The following is a 23,784-nucleotide window of genomic DNA, read 5'->3' on the forward strand; positions in this document are numbered from 1 at the left end:
CCTTCGCGGCTCACGCCTACTGATAACTGTTGGACATGTGACTCAAGAAGGTCAGGTCAGGTCAGTCTCTGTCTGACACAATGGACGTTTAGAGAGAAAATTAAACAATAACAAAGTGCAACCTGTTCTGGTAAATCAGATAATTTATCCACAGACATTAAATAGGCGTAGATTTTCAGGCTTACTTCCCAGAATGACCTATTCAGCAAAAGCTTATGTTGCCCCTATTGCCTTGCCCTAGGACTCTCAAAGTAAAAGGTGTTTACAGATAACGGACATGAATTTGTTGTCATTGAAACAAGAGGCATAACTTTGTAAATTGTTGTAGCCTACTTTTTCTTGTCAACGTGCACTGGTTCAGGTGTTTCCCAATAGACCTCGGTACAAAGTTTACATTTGTAGTCGGCCTACATCAGGGATGGGCAAAACTTTTAGCTCAAGGGTCGGGATTTCAAAATTCAATGGAGGGCTGCACAGATTTCTTGGACGTATTTGTTTGTCATAATCAATCAAATGTATTAAATGTAATGTTTTCCTCGTCAATCTACACATAATCCCCCATAATGACAAAGCTAAAACAGATTTTTACAAAATTTTGCTAATTTATTAAAAGTTAAAAACTGAAATATCACATTTACATACAGTACCAATCAAAAGCTTGGACACACCTAGTCATTCAAGTGTTTTTCTTTATTTTTACTATTTTCACTATTGTTCTACAATGTAGAAGACATCAAAACTATGAAATAGCACATAATATATTTTAGATGGCATTCACTGACCTTCAATGTAGCAGAATGTTTTTGGTACCCTTCCCCAGATCTGTGCCTCGACACAATTCCTTTGACCTCATGGCTTGGTTTTTGCTCTGACATGCACTGTCAACTGTGGTACTTATATAGACAGGTGTGTGCCCTTCCAAATCCAATCAATTTAATTTACCACAGGTGGACTCCCATCAAGTCGTAGAAACATTTCAAGGATGATCAATGGAAACAGGATGCACCTGAGCTCAATTTCGAGTCTCATAGCAAAGGGTCTGAATACTTATGTAAATAAGGTATTTCTGTTTTTTATTTTTAATACATTTGCAAAAATTTCTAAAAAAATATTTTTGCTTTGTCATTATTGGGTATTGTGTGTAGATTGCTGAGGATTTTTTTAAAATTCCATTTTAGAATAAGGCTGTAACATAACAAAATGTGGAAAAAGTCAGGGGGTATGAAAACTTTCCGAAGGCACTATTTAGTTTTAGAAATAAAAAACATGGCCTGGAGTGTTTTTTTACCCAAAACAATAATTTTCCCAAACCTCATGCGGACCATAGCTTGCCCACCCCTGGCTTATATAGTTTATTTTACATATCTAGGCTACATTGTGTTGTCAGAATTTACGCGGATAATAAATAGGTCCATATAAGAAAATATTGATGAATGTGTATAGAGTTCAATCGAGTACAGGCTTAACTGAATGACAACAGAGACATAATACAATATGGAATTTTATTGAATAGTTTGGGGTTGGCCTCGTCTCTGAGCAATGCTCCTCAGAGCCAAGTGCTGATGACAGGTTGCCCTATGCTGGGCAGCTGGCCCCGAAACCCCCCACTTGGAGAACGGGGTTCCAGTGATGGGCTTTCAGGTTATTATGCTGGTGGTGGTGGGGATGTGGAAGGTCATTGGAAGACTGTTGCTGTAAATCAAGTGACAGACAAGGGGTGAGTTGACATAAATACTCCCTAGATTTATGCCCATTAGTTGACAGAAAGGGAAGTGATTATTGCACGAGTGCTCCCATAGGTTCATCAGCAAGTATGGCAGACTTGCCTTCGTGTGACATGCTCATTGGCATGAATGGCACACTTGCTAATGGTAAAGAGGAGAATAATATAATAATATATGCCATTTATCAGACGCTTTTATGACTTACAGTCATGTGTGCATACATTCTACGTATGGGTGGTCGGGATCGAACCCACTACCCTGGCGTTACAAGCGCCATGCTCTACCAACTGAGCTACAGAAGGACCAGAGAAGAGACGTGATGCTATCCTGATTAAGTAACATTATTAACATTACCATAAAAACACCTGCTTTGCTGATGGGGTAATATGGACACTCCCATATCAATACCTGCTATGCTTATGAGCTACCTTTTATAAACACTACAATGGATACCTGCTATGCTTATGAGCTACCTTTTATAAACACTACAATGGATACCTGCTATGCTTATGCGCTAACGTTATAATCATTACCATATAAATACCTGCTATGCTGATATGGTAACATAACAGCTACCATACACTGTAAATACCTGCTATGCTGATGCGGTAACATAACAGCTACCATATTAATACATGTTATGCTAATGAGGGAACATTATAAAACACTACCCTATAAATAGCAGCTTTACAGATGAGGTAATGTTATAGACTATACTATATAAATACATGCTATGCTGATTGGTGAGATAGATGCAATATGAATTATAGAGTTTCCAAGATGAAGTGATGATCGATACAGACCAGCCTTACTGATTGAACTTTCGCAACTACATTATATGTACGGATGAAAAGTACTTCTCAACAATTTAGGAACTATGAAGATAGCTCTAGGGCTACAGTTTTATCTGCAATGTGCTCAATAAATGTTTAACAGCCATTCACACCTGCATTTACAGTAAGCCACAATATACAACCCAATTCCTGTCCAATATACTACATTGGCCCATAAAAATGTTGTTGTCAGTTAACAAAACAACAGAGGCCACTTGTTATTCCTATAAGTAAACATTTCAATGGGCCTGCCTCTGATATAAGCACGTACAGTAGGCCTATAATGCAGTGCAACACAGGCAGGGTGCATATAGCATAGCGACATCCTGAGGAAGTTGTTTCCCATAACAGTTTCCCATAACTTACACTAATGACCCGTCAAAGGCGGCCATCTTGGATGCAGTGTTGTGTTGTTGAGTTTATGGGGGTGCATTTGAATGTTTCCAATCAACTTTGACCAATTGGCCTAAAGTAAAAATATCACAATAAGCAGTGGTGGAAAAAGTACCCAATTGTCATACTTGAGTAAAAGTTAAGATACCCCAATAGAAAATGACAAAAGAAAAAGTGAAAGTTACTGAGTAAAATACTACTTGAGTAAAAGTCTAGTACTTAAGTATCAAAAGTAAAAGTATAAATCATTTCAAATTCCTTACATAAAATAACACCACTTTTCACCACAAACTAAGCATGTGTGTTTAGTGAGTCTGCCAGATCAGCGGCAGTAGGGATGACCATGGATGTTCTCTAGATAAGTGTGTAAATTGGACAATTTTCCTGTCCTGCTAAGCATTCAAAATATACCGAGTACTTTTGGGTGTCAGGGAAAATATATGGTTTCAAAATTACATTATTTTCTTTAGAAATGTAGTGAAGTAAAAGTAAAATATGTAGTGAAGTAAAAATATAAATAGTGAAGTAAAGATACCACAAAAAACTACTTAAGTTGTACTTTAATGTATTTTTACTTAAGTACTTTACACCACTGACAATAAGTGACGTGAAACAACGATTTATATATACGCTTTTACGCTCATTCCTCAGAATGCAAAAACAACATTTCCTTTTGGGAAGGGACAAGGATGTTTAGGGATTGGCTAGCGGCCAAGCGCAGGCCTGTTGTGCTTAGTATTCTACTGAATGGAGTGTTTGGTGGGGTGAGCGGGAACCTTAGGTTTAATTTTTTGAAGACATCTCAGGGGTATACTACAAAGCAGCATCAATGAGTTAGCCAGCTAACTTTGACAAACAACCAGAAATAACTATTGATTTTCTGATTCATTAAGAATGCTTAGATATGTGTTTTTGGTTGTCAAGTCAATTAGACCATACCTATTTCAAGCTTATCCTTCTAAAAAATAAAAAGTTATTTCAGAATATTTAGCAAGTTAGCTGGCTAACTCATTGATTCTGATTTGAAGTACACTCTCTGGACTGGGACTGGGCATTGTTATCACTAAATTCAATAGAAACCGATTGAGGGTTTGAGGGGCGGGGGGAGATTAAGTGGTCACACACACTCAAGCGCATGCACAAGCACACATACACACATGCAAGCACACACACACACACACTCTCTCTCAATACTGGCAAAATGTTCTAATTACTAGGTTATCCTGCATGGCTAACCAGTAACCCGACATACACGGTTGTCCTCAAAAGACCTTGGTGGTCAGATTCAGTGGAAGCCTGGGTCTAACTAGCTCTCACAGTCTCATGTCAGAATTAGACATTCATCCGTGTTTTTCAAATGTCAAATTTCTAAGTTGTTCCAACGTCAAATTTCTATGTGTTTAAGGTTACTTAACTACACATTTTTAAGGTTAGGGTTAAGTTTAGGCATTAACTCCGAGATTTTAAGGTTGGCTATTAGCTCCGAATGGTTAAGGTAAGGGTTTAAGTTTGAGATAGGCTGAAAACAAAACTCTCAAAAACAAGTTTCTATTGCTGGATTCGAACATGCAACATTTGGCACCAGAGGTTCAAGGTCTACTTGAAGGTAATAGCGCTCACTGTTGCCCCTAGTGGCCAGTTTCCACGTCATGTCCAGACGTCCTCAGACATGGAGAGACATCGAATACTGACTTGCATCAAGGGTGACCTGGCTGCACTCAAAACCAATATTCTGTATTACTATATTTTAAACAACAAGTGGGTCTAATCATGGATCCTGATTGGTTAAAACCACATTCCAGTCGGTTTCTTTTCCACAAGTTATCACCGCCAAAAATCTATGACGTTGAAATGCCTATTTATTCTGTTTCATCTGATTGCGAAATCCGCTATCTCATCAGCTCAGAAATGTATATGCTAGAACTACACTGTAAAAAGCATCTAGACATGATCTCCCATTTATTTTAGACTAGCATTTGGTTTGCAACAGCAGAGATTTGTTGGCTGATCAATATGAGCTTGTGACAACTGTACAACTCTAACCCTAAAGTGTTCTCTAACCACTCTCCACAAAAGTAGTGTTTGTTAGTCTTAACAGGCTGTTGATGGGTAGGGAAGTACAGTTAATCATTTGAGATCATTTGAATGTCATTGATTATCTCATGAGTGTGTGTATCTTCACACTTCACACATTCATCTAAGTCATTCTTAATCACCTGAACTAGTGCCATTATGCTCTGGTCAAATGTACATTCTGTTTTGTTTTGTAAAGTTGCAATATATTGAGGTTTTTCCTATTATTTCCCAAAATCCAAGATGTCAGATCAAACTTCTACTTGTTGAGAACTGTAAGTAGAATTAATAAAAGCGTGGAAGATGCTCTGATTGGATAGAAAAATGGAAAATGGATTTGGGATAAAATCTCCCATTCACAATGTATTTTTTTACATCTCATGTGTTCCCTTCTGTCAACAATCTCAGCGTGTTCTTTTAGCACAGATGTCCAAATATGTATGGATGGAAACATGAGATAACAGAATACTGGATTATTGCTGCTGCCGTGGGTGTCAACTCAACTCATTTTATCTACACAACGTCTTGTTAACATATTGTTCCACTAAAAAGAGCCCCTGTGTGGTTCTCAAAAAAGCTTCAATCTCATTATCTTTTGCTTCAGAGATGCAGGAAGTCGCTGCTTGGAGCTGGAAACAAAAACAGAGGTTACTGACCTCCTTGATATGACTGTAGACACGGTGTCATGATGGATTTAGCCACCCATCGCAACCAGTTTCAACCAGCAAATACTCTGGTGTGAGTTTCCTGAAAGCTTCGTACCACTAAGTTCATCTTTCGCCCATTGCCTTAACCCCTGTTTTTGGATTGTCAATTCACAGCCTTCCTCTTCTTCTTTGGGACTGGGTTGGCGGATCACATGAAACATTTGAGATACAAAAATAAAAAGCAAATGGGAAAAAGGAAAAGGAAAACAATTGCACCACCAACTAACCCTACACCTATATACCACTATTTCATAGAAATAAAATCACTACTTTGACCGTAACTGATCCTACACCAAGCCAACGGCCTGGGAGGATGGGACAACACCCCTCAACACACCGTGTAACTCTTCTGAAGTCAAATCTCGTATACCCAAATACTTCTCTGCAGCTGCCACCACAATATCTATCTTCTGTGATTTACGTTCCATTTCCGCGGTACAGTTGATAACCATTGCTATAAAACACGAAAAAGCCGACCTTACTGAAGCATAAAGGAATTGTTGCCCTATTCCTCTGTGCTGGCACAAATCTACTACTCCCTGGGATCCTTTCAGGCTCCCTCACCCGTGACCCATCCTCCTCTACTTTCTCCACTGCCTCAGCATATGATACCTTCTGCACTACTCTGACTCTGGCAACCTCAACCTGCCTCTCTCACACCTGACACTTCCGGATCCCCAGCAACATGAGCAACCCTACTGTTGACACACACAACTTTATACACGGAAACTACACAATCCTCTGTCCCATGTCCTCCTGCACACTTCCCACATCTTGGAATCTCCCTCCTACATACTGCTGTGACATGACCATAAATGTTGCACCTGAAACACTGCAGTAGATTCGGCACAAAAGCTCTAACATGATAACTGATATCTTAGCATGGCTTTGTTTGGTTAGAGACTCTGACTCTGACTCAAAACACAAAAGGACTGACTCTGTTCCACCATGCTCCCCACCAGGCCTGCGTCGCGCCAAATGGCAGGCGTCACAAACACCATGAATTTTCAACTTCAATTCCTCCACCTCCACACTTAACGCTACCCCAGAAATCACTACTTTCAATGGTGCCCTGTTCCTAAGAGCAAATCAAGAAACAGATCTTGACCCAAGTTGCGTGACAATTCACATCCTAGCCAGTTCTGCTCTGTTTCATTGGTAGAGCTGAAATCATGTTAGTTTAGTGGGTGGGTGGGTATGGTAGATGGTTCATAGCGTCATCGGTGCCTAATAATAGTTCCACTGTGTACTGTAAGGTACTTTGGTGGGTGTGACTTCCAAAACTTAACAGTTCCTGCTGGGCCAAACCCAGATTAAACAGGGGCGCACTGTTCTTCTCTGAAACACACACGCACATACACACGGAACCATATAGCGTTTTCCATCACCTCAGCTCGAATGCCCCCCAACATAAAAAGATGAAAAAGAATATAGAAACTAGGGTAAATAACCCTGATTAGCAAGAGGCTATGGATGATGCAATGTACTGATGGGCAGTAGTGGTTTTCAGATGTTGTTATGGCTATAGACCTAGGCTACTGCAGTTTGTTGTCTGAGTCACTGTATTGTCAAAAAAAAAAAATTGTGTATTTGTTTTCATTGAAAGAGCTAGGCTAATGGCCTAATTGGGGAGGCAGGGTAGCCTAGTGGTTAGAGCGTTGGACGCAAGTTCAAACCCCCGAGCTGCCAAGGTACAAATCTGTCGTTCTGCCCCTGAACAGGTAGTTAACCCACTGTTCCTAGGCCGTCATTGAAAATAAGAATTTGTTCTTAACTGACTTGCCTAGTTAAATAATGGTAAAATATAATGTTATGGTGAATGTGTCCATAATTATGTTATCAGTCATTTACTTTTTATTTGTTTATGACACACAGGGACTGAGGTGTTATCCTTCCTTGTCCTCTTTATCAAGTCAATGCATCTTTAGTTATGTGCGCATTTATGTATATAGGCTATACCAGCATTCCCCTATAGTAAGCCCTAACATTGCCTCCAGGTACTATTTGTCTTGGCTTTGTATTTTCTCCTCTTTCTCTGCTCAAAGCCCTATAGTTTTCCCCTTATCCCCTTGTGCGCCTTTCACTCAGTCACAAACACACACACACACACATTTCTCCCACCTTTCACTCACACACTCAAAACCCCCTCAAAGACGCAAATGCTCGTCCACTTGCATAGTAGGCCGGAGGCGCGCCCACGCTGTTCATAAGCGCAGCTCGCGAAGGCGTCACCACATTAAAGTTGAGCGGATGAGTATCACACACGCCGATGAGGAAAGCACGAGTTTTTAGTTCCGAACAGTCATAATATCCTAAATTGTGCCACGTTCTTTTTTTAGTTTTAGTCCATAAAATACATTACTGGAATGTATCGTGAATCTTGAGCAGGCAATGCCAAACGAAGCTTTGGGTCAGAATTGTTATGTTTTTAAACGAGACGCGCATTTTGGTTGATCTTATATTTAAGTATTCCAATCATTGAGAAAACAACCGTGCTGAAGCAGAAACCGTTCATTTGCATTGTGAAGACAGGCACTCTTCTTTGAAGCGCCACAGGACATCATTTGCATGAAACTGAAGCCAGGTAAGATGCGTAATTGTTTTTCACTCTATTGAACTAAAGGGATTTTTCAGCCCGTTTTGTGATTTCAGTTGATGGTACGGCCCACAGCTGGCTCCATGTGATCTACAATCCCGACACCCTGTTTAAACGTCTAGAAAGCTACATCATCGTGTATATCTTGCTCCTATGAAAGCCAAAGTCAAATGTTTCCAAAACCATATAGCGTGCGAGGCATATTTGCGTTTAGACTCACTCAAGGCAAAATGATGGGACGTGGTCTCTGTGTGTTTGAGTATGATATGTTGGATAAAAGAATAAAGACAAGACACCCATGTCAAGTTCAATAGCCTTGTTTAAGCATTGTACAAATCCCTACACACGGAGTCCGGGGAACAGCCCAGCTCGTCGATTACCTATCAACCAGATTCAGTAACAGTCTCCACTGTCATGTAATGTAATTTGAGTCATGAGAAGGGAAACTGACAAACCAATTTCATGTGACTATTATTATTTTTCAGAATGAAAATTATTCGACGACGATGGCAATTTGTGTCATTTCCGAAGTACAAGCATTTACCAATAAATCAAGTTGCCTTATCCTTTGGCGCATATTGAATGTGTTAGAATTTGTGGAGTCATTGGAACGTCAATGTGCTGCTGACTTTTCCATGGCTCATAATTGGGGCCATCTAGTAAAGACGCTCTACTGAAGGGAAAACCGCTTATGTCCTCGGTGCATAATGGCATTTCAACAACTCTCCATATTTCCCAGTCTGCACAGACACACAAACCTTACTGTCTGTCACTAGGGCAGTACAGTACATCAGACAATATCCTCTGGGATTTGTCACATTGCTCTATTTACTCATGGGCATTCTTGATCCTATTAAAAAGCACTGTGCAGAAAAATGCAGCCTGACCACATTCTGAACATAGTTACGATCGGCGTTACTGTATGTGTGCATGTTCACCTGTATCTGCCATCTACCAGTTTGTAGACATGCCAAAATAACTGAACATATTTACTGTGGAAGATTACTTTACTTGTAGCCTGGGGTGGGGTGAGAAGAGGTCTGTTTTTTGTGTGTGATAACACTATTTCTGATGTCTAGGTCTCTTGACATCTCACCAAAGCATGCCATTTAAAAAAAAACAAAAAACATTTTTTTAGGAGGATAAATATTATGTGTGGCGGGGTAGAAAGCGAAGCTGTTTCCTGAGAAGTGGGCTTGCCTAACAATGGCCATCATCTTGGCACAGTCGGCGGTTCGCAGTCAAAGCAACATCTGAGGGAGGCTGTAGGATATGGAGAGAATGGCAGAGAAAAGAGAAGGGGGGAGAAAGTGCCTAACAATGGCTGGGGCTGTACAGCTCACACAATGTGCCAAGAAGAGAGTGGTGTTTTTGGGACTTTCTTAAGACAATGGGAGAGCTATGTCCAGCTGGTGACACTTAACCTCCGTTAGACAGTCCATTGTTTGGGTCTCATTGGCTCTTATGTAGTGTCTAGTTGTAACACAAGTCTGGTCAAGTCAATGCTATGAATTCTAGAACTTGCAGTAAGTACACATCAAATCACTTAAGATTTGTATTGTAAAAAACAACTTTTTGTCTTCTAAGCCTACAGATCATGTGCTCGAGGTGAAGGGTAAGCCTATGACAGCCTTGGTGTTAATATGGGGAGGGGGAGGGGGGAGGGAATACACCTCCACTGGACTGTCATTTGATTTGCTGTTTTTCCAGCTCAGCAGCTAGGTTGAGCTGGGTTTATTAAGACGAGGCACAGTAACTGTTAAATATTTGATGGTTCTGTACTGAATCTAGTGAGGGAATATTGATTGACTGTTTTATTGCTGCACCTGATCCTGGGCTGGCTTTTGGTTGTTTTTCCACGACCCAGTTCATTGTATCCTAACAGTCCCCTTTAACTACTGACACGTGTCCACTCTGCATAATACGCTTAAAAGTATAGTTCGCCTCTCAACAACAACAAAAAATATATATATTTATTTTTTATAAAATCTCTCGAGCCGTGTGTCCATATTCCACATTATAACTTATGTTATGGTGTTGGCAATTCATGTGTGATTTGCGGTAATGTATTTAACTAGGCTGCAATTTGTCTTTCTCTGTATTCCAGATCAAAACGTTGACTCCTCCAACTGTACTCGATTCAAAGAGAAAGTGGGAAATCCAACTAGGAAAAGGACTGAAGACCACGACACCTGTGCCACATCTACCACTAACCCCCCCTTGACCCCTTCAAAACCCACCCTCCTATCCACTATGTCTCTCAATACCTTCCACCTGATGGAGACCCTCAAGAAATCCCCGGCGGCTTTACGCCGCCGTTTCCGCCGCGACCGCACAGAGTCCCTCTCCCACGGCGATCCGCTATTCAAGGTCCACTACCTGGGCACTGAGAAAATCTTCTCCCTGGATCGAGAGCAGGCCCAGGATGCCATAGCCCGTCTGCTCGATGGGGCCGCAAATGGAAAGAAGCTGAGCAAAGACCACGCCTTGGTTGTTCGTCCACGCTATGTCGAAGTCAAAGAGCTCAGCACAGGACGCCAGCTCACTAAGACTTACCTCCAGGACATCGCCTACTGCGCGGCCGACGCCACCAGACCCAACGTGTTTCTGTACATCTGTAAGCAGCGTGGGCAACAGCTGCAGTGCCGGGTGTTCTGGTGCAGCCGGGCAGAGCGGGCACGGGACATGACTGCCTGTCTGGCGCACTCCTTCCAGAGGGCACTGAGTGACTGGCAGGGGGATGGCGGAAGTACCGGCACACTGACCCCAGAAAAGGTTGGGGTGAAGGAGGGAGAGGATATGCCCACCACCCCTAATAGCTCCAAAAACTCCATGCTAACAGCTAGCTTAAGACGAGGTGAACATGGCCTGAGCACCTGACACACTGAAATATTCAATTGAAATCAATAGAAACCAACATTTTTAGGCAGGCAATCCCCTTACCGCCTATCAGTAGGGGAAACTTTCAAAGGGATCAATTGATAGTCTTCAGTTAACGCATGAATATGTATGTACCTGTATTTGCACATTTCACTGTCTTTTTCTTGAGAGTTGTATGTGATTAAAATCAAGCCCAGTCAGCACATTTAACACCCTCTCTCATTCCTGTGTCTGTTTGCAGTCCGTTGGAAGAAGAGGAGGTCCCTGTCTCGCAGTCCACTGAGTGCCATGATCAGGAAGAGATCCACCTCAGACATCTGGCACTGAGACAACCGATCCCCAGCATGACACTAAACTGATGACACCCACAGAGACTAGTTACAGCACGTAGGGAGGGAAGAGACGAGGGATTGAAAGAACCCACCACTACTGGACTCAACAGGACTGAAGGGTGAGAGAAGGAGATTAGTGCTGGACTTTCTTTTAAATGGGACATTGCCTTAGTAAGTCTACAGTACAGTTCATGACTGAAATGAACATTTAGCCTACAAACTGGGACAGTTAATGACTAGCTGCCTTGGAAGACCTGGGAACAAGGCATTGGGTTGATGGTGTGGTACTGTAAGCTGTTTCCAGCATTCACCTCCGTTGCCTTGTGACTTGCTTTCACTGTTGGAAAGCTTCAATGCTAAACTGCTAATATCCATTGCCATTCCAAGGCACTTGTTTTCTAGTGGCCTTGCTACTCTAAACTGCCAGTTATGCTTTTGAAGAAAGGAGCACATGGTCTTGTGTGCCTTTATAACTAGGTAAGGATATGACCAAATATATCCCCAAACCACAAAAAATTCTCTCAATGCAATGCTGGGTATGGGCTGGAATGGTTGAAACTGGTTACAGTCATAGCAATGACGTTTTTTTTATTTTTTATAGTTAAAAAAAAAATGTATTTCAATTAGGTTTTTGTTGTTAGCTTATGGATCATTAGCCTGTACTTTTTTTTTTTTTTTTAAGGGGCGAGGAACTTTGTTTGAGCTGACCCTGCAATGTGAGCTCCGTGTTGGTCTTGGGAGAGGTGTTACAAAGTGTGTGTGGAGGATTCATGGGGCATAAAGGGTTCATTTGAGCCGACCATAGAAGAACATCTGCTGAGTTGTCGTAGGTACACGGTAGGCTGTGTTTATAGGCAGAACTGTAATTAAGGCTATAAGACATGATAACCCAGGGTTTATCGTGTGAATAACTCGCGACTAAGACCCAACATGGAGAATCAGGGAAACTGCCATTAGGAGGATGTTATTCACGATAATTCCTGGGGCCTGATTGCTTTTATAAAACTGTTACCAATTTTTTTTTTTTTTATCTTTTTTAAAGATGTGTTTTCATTCAATGTTATTTTAATGTGTAAATGTGTTTTATTTCATCCTTCCACCATGACGATCTAGCCTGAGCAAAAGCCAGTTGTTAGTTCTGAAATAATGAAGTAGCTAGCCAAATGAGCTGGTCATCCAAAAAAGGTTGCCATGCAGGCTAGCTACTTTTCCTTTGCTAGTTAGCTAACTAAAGCTGACACTATCACATCAAGCAGCTGAAATGATGGCAAACTATGTGCATTTTAGTTTGTTTTACCTTTGTTTCTATTGCCATTTCTTTTGACATATCCATTGTTATGACCCTTTATAAATAAATTTTCCTGACTAAGAAGCTGTCAGTCTTGTCACTCGCAAGTATAACCTGCAACAACCTTGCAAGGTTTAGACGAACCCAAACTGTTGCAAACCAAATGCTAGCCTAGTAGTGTGGGGAAATAATGTTTTAACACTATTTTACAGGAGATATTACATTTATAAATTGCCTGGCTGGGCTGTGGAATTCAAATGGAACTGTGAAAGGGAAAATCAAATGATGATGATGTGGCCAGTCATTGACAGTGCATTTTATTCCAATCTTCACAAATCTTCTGAATTTGAATGAGCCTCACGGCTTATGTATACTATAGATGCGATATCAACCTACTTATTCACACTAAATCCTCCCTTACAGGCGTTAGTGTTTGCTAGAAGAGTTTATTTTTTTTCTCATAATGATGAACCAGTTAGATGTATCTTATTAGCAGTTTATTTGGAAAAAATCACTCATCTGTGATCCTCCTCATTCCTCACTATTCCGGTGTATGCAAAGTAGTAATGTTTTTGTCACATATACCAGATGGGTGTAGTGAAATGTGTTCCCCAGGTCAGATATAGTAGTTCAGCAGCCCTGGAGAAAATTAGGTGTAAGTGTCTAGTTCAAGGGCACATCGACAGATTTTTCACCTTGGCGGCTCAGGTATTCAAACCAGCGACCTTTCACTTACTGGCCCAACGCTCTAACCGCTAGGCTACCTCTGTTCCTCTGTGGGGCAGGAACGTTGGTTTGAACTGTTCGGGAACTTCTGTCGTGCTCCTGCATTCCAATGGGGACATTAGAGTTCACAAATCCTCATTGGCCCCGCCCCCAACCTCCTCTCTGTCTGGCTTAACCTACTCTAACCTCATGACTTTGCATGTTTCATAGCATTAGTGTTAGCGTGGCCCCAAGCTCAAATACCTGTTTCTCTTACACACGCTCTCTTGCGCCTCACACACTTCCCCATGCCACATCCGCTTATTCCATACATTAAAGACATCTATACTCAGGCAACCATTATGAAAAGGTCACATTACATCCCAGCTTAATTTCTCAACGTGATACTACAGTATGCAGTATTGTATAATTTAGTTTCATGACAGCTGACTGGTGTTTTGTGTAGAGTTTACACAGGAGACTGCTTGTCTATGAATGGGGTGGTATGGGGGCTATTCTACATTTGAGTCCCTACCTATCCTCGGGCCAAACCCCCCCCACATTACACCTTACCATTTTAGTGACAAAAGGTTAGCGATGGCTATCTGCATGTTTTACAGTAAAAGGTGCCTCTGTTTTAAAATGTTATTTAACTTGACAGGTTGCCATTGATGTCAATGGATGTTTGTTTAACCATTTATTTTAAATGACTGTATTCTGATGTATCTCAAACTACATTCCAAAGATGAGGTTGTGCCATTTGTAAGTGCATGCTGGTTTTATGTTGCATGTTTAAATGTGTTCTATGGAATAATAAACATTTATACAATGATACTGTATGTGCTTGTATATTTAAATGTGTTTTCTACCTTAACTGAGGACTCAGAGCATCAAAACAGCCAACCTCAGGCCAAAATAAGAGTCCTGTACCACACTAGTGTGTATCTTTAGTCCTGGAGCCAAGCGTTTGATGAATGAGACAAAACAATCTGAGGCGTATCTATTTAAAAAGGCGATTTGCCCTTTTTCTTTTTTTAAAAGGGGCGTTATATCTCTGACACGAAAGAACACATTCCATCAAGGAGCTGGAAAGCAGAAGTTCACCATGGGTCATGGGATAAGCTGAAAGTCATGAGGCTTATTTCTTAGGATACTTTATTCTGACCCATTTCATAATTGCTTAAACTGACATTTACCTCTACATCACTGTGACAGAGGTGAAATTACAGTACATTAACACATTGAAATGGAATACAATACATTCAAATGTGCCCTATTTATGGGGCTAGAACATTTGAATGAGAGCATTTTTCAGGGGGGACAAATAATAGTTCCCTTTTGTATTGTCTTATTGGCACATTGATCACACCTCTGTTGGGGAAATAATCATTCAATATGGCTATATGTTTACCTATATTAAACATGCACAAACAGGGATATACTAGTACCCCCTCAGTCTCCTTCCATCCTACAATGTTGACTCTGACCACCACATCAGGGTTGTGTTCAGGGGCACCAAAAGGAAGAAAACATCCTGAAGTTGGACAGAAATTAGTGGAGCGTTCAATTAAAAGGAAACGGTGCTGTTCGGAAATGACCAGTTGAATAATGGAGAGGGGGGGGGGGGGTTTGGTTGTGGGTTCAAAATGCACCGCTGCCCTTAAAATACATTACCAATCAGAGCAAACGTACCTCAAAGTCTTGTTTAAGAACGTTGAACGTTTTGAGGAAACGTGTCGTTCAGTACAAACCGTTACCCAACATAGCAAATGTTATATTGAACTGAAAGCACCCCTGGACTTGCCCTATAAGAAACTGTATTTTTTTTTAGAGTTTTTCATTCCAAAGAGTTTTGCTACGGTGTGCTGTGCACTAAAGAATATGACCCTTGTCACTCTTCCTCTGACGACTCTCCTGAAACGGGAGTGGCTGGCCTGGTGCTTCTGCCTGGTCTTCTTTGGACCTCAGACAGAGTCTGGACATGGAGACGCCTCAGAGACTTCATCTCTTCTACGACTGAGAGAGAGAAAGAAAGAGTGAGGAGATTAAGAAAGGAAGGCCATTTGCCATACATATACAGCCCAACAGTGCCACCTAGCAACTATAGACTAGAGCAACACTCATCATAATAATTATGTTCATGAATATTATTGGTTGGATAATAAATACAAATGTAGCCCATGCATCATCTTAAGCCATTTATAAACACTTGGCATTGCAGGTCAACACATTCATAATTGGATGTTTTGATTCTGTGTTGAAAATGTTCACTAAACCCCAGCACCATAGGCCTATTCTAGTCTTGACGATTTGATACTGGGTACAGAAATAGATATGTTTCCAGGAAGTTTTATTTAATTATGACTTACCTTTGTCGTAGTGCAGCTCATCCCGGTTGCCATAGACAGCGTAGGTTTCCAGAAAGTTAAGCAGAGCCCCAGAGACCAGGAAGCGCTCTGGGAGAGGAAGGCTTTTCAGGTAGCGCATGTCCAGGGCAAAGGGGTTGGAGGGAGATGGAACGGTGCACAGACACACCAGCTCACTCACTACATCCCATACCCTTATTCCTATAGGAAGAGCAACAGGGAAAAGGAGGATAGCTGATCAGCCAATTATGTGATGCAGTGTTTCAGATGGATTATTGTTATGGTGGGGTGCAAACTAGAAAAACATAAATATAAACGTTCTAAACCTTGTGATCCCCAGTCCGTGATGGCCTTGAGTTTCATGGGCGTGTCCTTGACCATCGAATCTGTACCTCCAATGTTGACCAGGCGCTCGTGATTGGACCTTATCCAGGCGTACGGGCGACCATACTTGGCGTAGCCAGCCAATAGGAAAAGAGTGCAATTCACTTCCTGAAAAGATGAGCGAGGGTCAGAATAAAACTGATTTATTTACAACTCAAAGTGAATGGAACGCAATGATGACTATACTCACAGGCACTGCTATCTCCCTCTCACTGGGGGAGGCTGGTAGGAGATGGGCCTCACTGCTGCCCCTGTGGAAAAAGATAGATACATGATTCTGTGTGTGTGCATGTGGGCATGAATCTATGCAAGTTGTGTGTGTTTCATAGTTGCATGTGTGTATTTGTGTGTGTACTTTAATACTCGCAAAACATAACCCCTCACTTGTGGGCATGGTGGTTGGTCCCATGTGATGAGTGCTGCTGCTTCCTTAGCATGCTTTGTGGCCCCTGGGGGCCTTGATGAGGCCCCTGGTGGTCCCCGGGCAGGGGGGAGCTGGCGTCACTTGCCAGGCTGTAAGTGCTACTGGTGCTGCTGGATGAGGAACTGCTACTGAAGGAGGACGCTGCCGACACCATGAACCCAGGGGAACGCCAACCCTGAGGGGGCAGACCAGGGTCTTGTTCAGTAGAGCACACAGTAGCAAAAGTTTTTGGAACAGGGAATGGAAATCAGTGTTCTAATTGGTCAAGTTAAAGTAGAATTTCACTCTCTTTTAAAACGTTTTCTCCCTACTGTCCTGGAATAAAAGATTAACAGTAATATAGAAAAGGTATTCCCAAACTGGGGGTACGCCAAATAAAAATGTGATTCACATAAAAAAATACAAATATTGTTAACAATAATAATTCTTCATAGTACATTTATATTTTCCAACTCAGCTATACATTTGGGTGAGTTTTTTTTCTCCCACCTGAGTAGCCTCGTTTCACTGCCAAAAATAAATACATTTAACCATCTAGTGTTCAGTCGAAATAACAACACAATGTCAAATAATTAACATCCAATCACATTAACCGTTACTCTCTCGCAGAAAACCTTCACTCTTGCGCAGACATTTAGAAATGAAACATGACCATTTGAAAAATAAGCCACAGGAGTTTTTTGAGCAAGAATTAAGACAACTTTCGAGTAGTAAGACATGTATAAAAGCAACAGATACCATTAATAAGAAGGGGCTAGAAGCATCTTATATGGTGAGCTACTGAGTGGCAAGGACAGGCAAGCCACATACTATTGTGGAGGACTTAATTCTTCCTGCTGCCGGGGATGTGGCTGAGACAATGCTTGGGGAGAAGGCCCAAAATACGATACAGACAATGCCTCCATCAAACAACACTGTTTCACAATGCATCAGTGACATGGCAGGAGATGTTTTGAAACAATTACTGCTTTGCATACAAGTCAATGAATTATATGCGTTACAACTGGATGAGTCAACAGACGTGTTGGGCCTGGAGCAGCCCCTGCTATATGTCCGTCACGTTTATGGGGGGAGACATGATAGGATATTTTTAAAGCAATGGACAGCTTTGTGACATCAAACAGACTGCAGCATCCACCGAGAGGCTCTTGCTGCCAAGGGAATGCCTGACAGCTTGAAAGACATTTTGGACACTACAGTGAAAATGGTTAACTTTGTTAAAGCAAGGCCCCTGAACTCTCGTGTATTTTCTGAATCATGCAATGATATGGGCAGCGACCATTTAACGCTTTTACAACATGCAGAAATGCGCTGGGGCAAAGTATTGATACATTTAAATTGAGAGATGAGCTTAACATTTTCTTTACTGACCATCATTTTCACTTGTCTGATCGCTTACATGATGACGAGTTTCTCACACGACTGGCTTATCTGGGTGATGTTTTTTCCTCACCTGAATGATTTGAATCTAGGATTACAGGGACTCTTTGCAACTATATTCAATGTGCGGGACAAAATTGAGGCTAGGATTAAGAAGTTGGAGCTCTTTTCTGTCTGTATTAACAAGGACAACACACAGGCCTTTCCATCATTATATGAGTTTTTGTGTGCAAATGAACTCAAGCTTACGGACAATGTCAAATGTGATATAGCGAAGCACCTGAGTGAACAGGGTGCGCAATTACGCTGGTACTTTCCTGAAACGGACGACACAATCAACTGGATTCATTATCCTTTTCATGCCCTGCCTCTAGTCCACTTACCGATATGTGAACAAGAGAGGCTCATCGAAATTGCAAGAAAGGGGTTTTGTGAAAGTTATATTTAATCAGAATTCACTACCAGATTTCTGGATAGGGCTGCGCTCAGAGTTTCTTGCCTTGGCAAATCGCGCTGTTAAGACACTGATGCCCTTTGCAACCACGTACGTATGTGAGAGTGGATACTCGGCCCTCACTAGCATGAAAACTAAATACAGGCAAAGACTGTGTGTGGAAAATAATTTCACACTCTCCAATAAAGAGTTATGTGCATCCTTTCAAGCACACCCTTCTTATTAACCTGTTGTGAGTTATTCACCATTTTTGATGAACAAATAAGGTTCTATATGTAAGATGGCTAAATAAAAAGCAAATGTATTGATTATTATTATATTATTATTTGTGCCCTGGTCCTATAAGAGCTCTTTGTCACTTCCCACGAGCCGGTTTGTGATAAAAACTCACACTCATTCTTATGTTTAATAAATGTATCGTATAGTGTGTGTGTGTGGCAGGCTTATAATGATGGAAACAAAACAACATTTGAGAGTGCGCTGACCCTGGTGCTAGAGGGGGTACGCAGCTGGAGGTTGAATGTCTGAAGGGGTACGGGACTATATAAAAGTTTGGGAACCACTCATATAGACTTAAAGGAATGGCTCATCATCGATTTCTGAATGTTTGAGAAAACAAGATAGGTGCAGTTAATTAGTGGAGTTAGTTCAACACTAACCAGGTCTTCATTGACTACTGTCAGGAGTAGCTCCTCTCTCCCCCTCAGCCAAGGTTGAAAGTACCGGAAACCCTACATGGAGAGACACAAGATTATCCTGATGATAATATATGTTTTCTGACCTTTAAAATGATTATTATTTAGGTGTTCTGTAACTATCATGTATCTGGTTCTAGAACTATAAGAACTAACCTGCAATGATCCCAATAAGGCCAGGTCTGTCAGAAAGTGCTGCAGTTTTTTCCTCTGTTCTCTCTCTCGCTTCTGCCACACACACACACTTTGTGAATTTCATATTTGAGCAAATGTTGTTTATCTGAAAGCAAGGACCTCAGTATGTTGCATGGAAAATAAGATACCCCTTATCTCCTAGCAACACCTCAGCATCCTTGACAAGTATCCCACTATATGGTGCACAAACAATACATCCACTGCCATTTAGATGCATGGTTATGAATGCAAAGGAAATATAAATCAAATAATATCTACAACTGCATTTTAAAACTACATCATTGATTATATTTCATCTATGGGTGATTGAATACATAGGCTACAATAAACATTTAATTGTCAAATGATTCATTTCCGAAACAGAAATAGATTCCTTAGCCTGGTTACTTACACTGCCGCTGCTCATCTTGTTGTCTGTAAAAATCTAAACCCAGAACTGTGTATTTTAGCACGTTTGCACTGCGTTAATGTGCGCTGTCACACCTATACATAAAACGATTAAACTGCAAACGCATCATTCCTTCCCTCTTTTTCATTAATCTTAATTAAATGTATTCTGCATCAGAATCTTATGCGTCTTTCTGCGATACAATTATCTGCCAAATGCATTTTCTTTTAAAACAGAAATCTACATTATAGATATTATTTCGGAAGATCCCTTGTTCTTCGATCTCATCTCTCGGATGTTGTCTCACACGCAAGGGATCATCTGTATCTTCCCGTGTTACAGAGAAACGTAGGATACATGCGTGATTAGGCATAATATGTGGACCTGTTGGGTAGGCGTACATACATTTAAGCCTAAAGTGATTTCAGAAATATGAGGGCCAATTAATGCATGGGGTTTGACTATTTCCTTGGAAATCCGTGTAAATTCTTCAATGTGCCTTGTTAATTGGTAGATCCTATGACAGCAAACAGATTTCTACCAATTAGGTGCGAACAGGTGTCAACAAAATAGTCAAAATGGCGCCAGTTATGAACAGCAAAACAATTGTAAATTTGACTAATTGCACAAGAAAATAGAAAAAGATAAAGAAATAGAAATGAAATTATTTTTCACTTCATCTTCACACTATACCAGCCATGACCATACATTGTTAAGTAAAAGTTTGGTCTCCCAAATACATGCTGGGGTGAGTTTTAAGAGTGGATGGTAGTGACTGTGAAGCTACTAGTATTTGGTCACAGTAATAGAATAGTTATTCCATATAAATATATACATGTTTAATTGAATTAAACACTTTTTCCCAGCACACTATTACTCTGTGCTACACTCAACAGTACCCTTACTCATGTGCCAGTTGCTAAATTTGATTACATTTACAGCGCTGCTCTCACCCACCGGATTTAACGAGCTTATTCATGAACGACCGGACTGCTTCTCTTACTGAACATGTCATATGATAGTGTCGACCCCTGTTGGCCATCTACAGCATAACCTTTCTTAGTATCAGTATAGGATAATTCAGTCAAGTGTTTTGTCTTTAGATTTGTCAGAGAGATGGAGATCTGCACACTGTTGAAAATGTGGACAAATCCAAAACTGACGCTCTAATGCAAAAACAAAGATATTTTATTAGGACAACATCCAATAGAAGATTCACAATAAAAGTTAATCTTAGATGCACTTAAATTATGCATGTATGGTACTAGTCAAAAGTTTGGATATCTACTCATTCAAGGGGTTTTCTTTATTTTTATTTTCTTACTATTCTACATTGTAGAATAATAGTGAAGATATCAAAACTATGAAAATAACATGGAATCATGTAGAAACCAATAAAGTGTTCTACAAATCTAAATATATTTTAGATTCTTCAAAGAAGCCATTTTTGCCTTGATAACATCTTTGCACACTCGTGGCATTCTCTCAACCAGCTTCACCTGGAATGCTTTTCCAACAGTCTTGAAGGAGTTCCCACATATGATGAGCACTTGTTGGCTGCTTTTCCTTCCCTCTTCGGTCCAACTCATCCCAAACCTTCTCAATTGGGTTGAGGTCGGGTGATTGTGGAGGCCAGATCATCTGATGCAGCACTAGATCACTCTCCTATGTCAAATAGCACTTACACAGTCTGGAGGTGTGTTTTGGGTCATTGTCCTGTTGAAAAACAAATGATAGTCCCACTAACCGCAAACCAGATGTGATGGCGTATCGCTGCAGAATGCTGTGGTAGCCATGCTGGTTAAGTGTGGTTTGAATTCTAAATAGTTCATAGACGGTGTCACGAGCAAAGCACCCCCACACATCACACCTTCTCTTCCATGCTTCACAGTGGGAACCACACATGCGGAGATCATCCGTTCAGCTACTCTGCGTCTCACAAAGACACTGCGGTTGGAACCAAAAATCTCAAACTTGGACTCATCAGACCAAAGGACAGATTTGCACCGGTCTAATGTCCATTGCTCGTGTTTCTTGGGTCAAGAAAGTCTCTTATTATTATTTGTGTCCTTTAGTTGTGGTTTTGCAGCAATTTGACTATGAGGGCCTGATACACACAGCCTCCTCTGAACAGTTGATGTTGAGATGTGTCTGTTACTTGAACTCTGTGAAGCATTTATTTGGGCTGCAATTTCTGAGTCTGGTAACTAATGAACGTATCCTCTGCAACAGAGGTAACTCTGGGTCTTCTTTTCCTGTGGCGGTCCTCATGAGAGCCAGTTTCATCATAGCGCTAGATTGGATTTTCCGACTGCACTTGAAAAAACGTTCAAAGTTCTTGACATTTTCCGCATTGACTGACCTTCATGTCTTAAAGTAATGATGGAATGTCTTTTCTCTTTGCTTATTTGAGCTGTTCTTGCCATAATATGGACTTGGTCTTTTACCAAATAGGGCTATCTTCTGTATACCACCCCTACCTTGTCACAACATAGCTGATTGGTTCAAATGCATTAAGAGGGAAAGAAATTCCACAAATTAACTTTTAACAAGGCACACCTGTTAATTGAAATATATTCCAGGTGACTACCTCATGAAGCTGGTTGAGAGAATGCCAAGAGTGTGCAAAGCTGTCATCAAGGCAAAGGGTGGCTACTTTGAAGAATCTAAAATATATTTTGATTTGTTTAACACTTTTTTGGTTAGTACATGATTCCATATATGTTATTTCATAGTTTTGATTACTTCACCATTATTCTACAATGTAGAAAATAGTTCAAATAAAGAGAACCCCTTGAATGAGTAGGTGTGTCCAAACTTTTGACTGGTACTGTATATCTGACAGGATTGGAAAATAACCCTGTCAGACAGGAAACACATGATGAAACTGTACAGAATCTCATATTGTTATTCATTCACCATGTTGTTCTTATTGTGGTTGCATATGGTTCAACGGATGGAAACACCATAAACAAACAATCTGTGAAACACATGCCACTGTTGATCAGCCTCCTTGCTTTTATTACTGACTCATACCAAATACAACATGTTCTGTGTCAATGAGTTTATGGTTATGATTCCATCTGTCCTGTGTTAAAGGAACATTCCTTTAACACAGGAATGTGTCTGTGTCTGGCTCCCTCTGCCTAATGATCAGATTAGACGTTGAAGGTGAAAGTGTAATGTTATTGGTTGAAAATAGTGATGGGTTCAGACATCATTCAATTAAATAACACGATTTTGTGTCCCCTTAGAGTAAGCTAGGTGCACTGTGAATATTGACGTTCACTTCCTGTAAACCTCTGATGTCATCAGACCACCATGGAGTCCACTTCCTGTCTGGTCAGCGACTAGGTTGACCCATATTGGAATTTCCTTATTTTTTTATTTTTTAGTTAAATATTTACCCATTTTTCTCCCCAATTTCGTGGTGTCCAATTGTTGTAGTAGCTACTATCTTGTCTCATCGCTACAACTCCCGTACGGGGCTCGGGAGAGACGAAGGTTGAAAGTCATGCATCCTCCGATACACAACCCAACCTAGCCGCACTGCTTCTTAATACAGCACGCATCCAACCCGGAAGCCAGTCGCACCAATGTGTCGGAGGAAACACCGTGCGCGATGAGACGAGGACCTCCTGGTCGCGGCCGGTTACGACAGAGCCTGGGCGCGAACCCAGAGTTTCTGATGGCACAGCTGGCGCTGCAGTACAGCGCCCTTAACCACTGCGCCACCCGGGAGGCTGGAATTTCTTTATTTGTGGTAATAAAATCGCTTTGGTTTGATAAAGTCCTTTTCCAATTGTTTTACACTAGGTTGGGGTGGAAAACTCACCTCATCCACTGATGTTGCACTCAACAATGAATCCCACTAAATGTATTTATTTTGATATGTTTTTGTGTGTGTAATCGACTGTATTCAGCAGTCAATTACAGAAATTCGGCTTGGCCCAAAGACCCTCACAAG

General features: G+C 41.0%; 2 protein-coding genes across 6 annotated transcripts; one reads left to right on the forward strand and one right to left on the reverse strand.

Moving 5' to 3' along the window:
* Nucleotides 1-7,953: 7,953 nt before the first annotated feature.
* LOC118392014 (uncharacterized) lies at nucleotides 7,954-12,910 on the forward strand. Of its 2 annotated transcripts, XR_004827282.2 has the most exons (4): nucleotides 7,954-8,314; nucleotides 10,434-11,183; nucleotides 11,448-11,657; nucleotides 12,221-12,910. XR_004827282.2 is itself a non-coding variant. In XM_035783608.2 (3 exons), exons 1-3 carry the CDS (start codon nucleotides 8,299-8,301, stop codon nucleotides 11,531-11,533), a joined length of 852 nt encoding a protein of 283 aa, XP_035639501.1. In that variant the 5' UTR covers nucleotides 7,954-8,298; the 3' UTR covers nucleotides 11,534-12,910. The 2 variants fall into 2 exon arrangements, 1 of the variants encoding a protein (XP_035639501.1); XM_035783608.2 differs by having other exon boundaries at nucleotides 11,448-12,910.
* A 1,759-nt stretch (nucleotides 12,911-14,669) lies between these two features.
* si:dkey-19b23.7 (uncharacterized) lies at nucleotides 14,670-20,851 on the reverse strand. 4 transcript variants are annotated; one of them, XM_035783605.2, is made up of 8 exons: nucleotides 20,775-20,851; nucleotides 19,391-19,462; nucleotides 19,199-19,270; nucleotides 16,666-16,880; nucleotides 16,472-16,532; nucleotides 16,224-16,389; nucleotides 15,901-16,098; nucleotides 14,670-15,547 (listed from the first exon to the last, which is right to left on the reverse strand). In XM_035783605.2, exons 4-8 carry the CDS (start codon nucleotides 16,857-16,859, stop codon nucleotides 15,423-15,425), a joined length of 744 nt encoding a protein of 247 aa, XP_035639498.1. In that variant the 5' UTR covers nucleotides 16,860-16,880; nucleotides 19,199-19,270; nucleotides 19,391-19,462; nucleotides 20,775-20,851; the 3' UTR covers nucleotides 14,670-15,422. The 4 variants fall into 4 exon arrangements, with proteins under 4 accessions (XP_035639498.1, XP_035639496.1, XP_035639500.1 ...); XM_035783603.2 differs by lacking the exon at nucleotides 20,775-20,851 and adding an exon at nucleotides 19,821-20,225; XM_035783607.2 differs by lacking the exon at nucleotides 20,775-20,851 and adding an exon at nucleotides 19,821-20,218 and having other exon boundaries at nucleotides 19,391-19,514.
* Between the last annotated feature and the right edge of the window lie 2,933 nt (nucleotides 20,852-23,784).

The sequence above is a fragment of the Oncorhynchus keta genome, chromosome 13, assembly GCF_023373465.1.
Source record: "Oncorhynchus keta strain PuntledgeMale-10-30-2019 chromosome 13, Oket_V2, whole genome shotgun sequence".
NCBI lineage: Eukaryota > Metazoa > Chordata > Actinopteri > Salmoniformes > Salmonidae > Oncorhynchus > Oncorhynchus keta.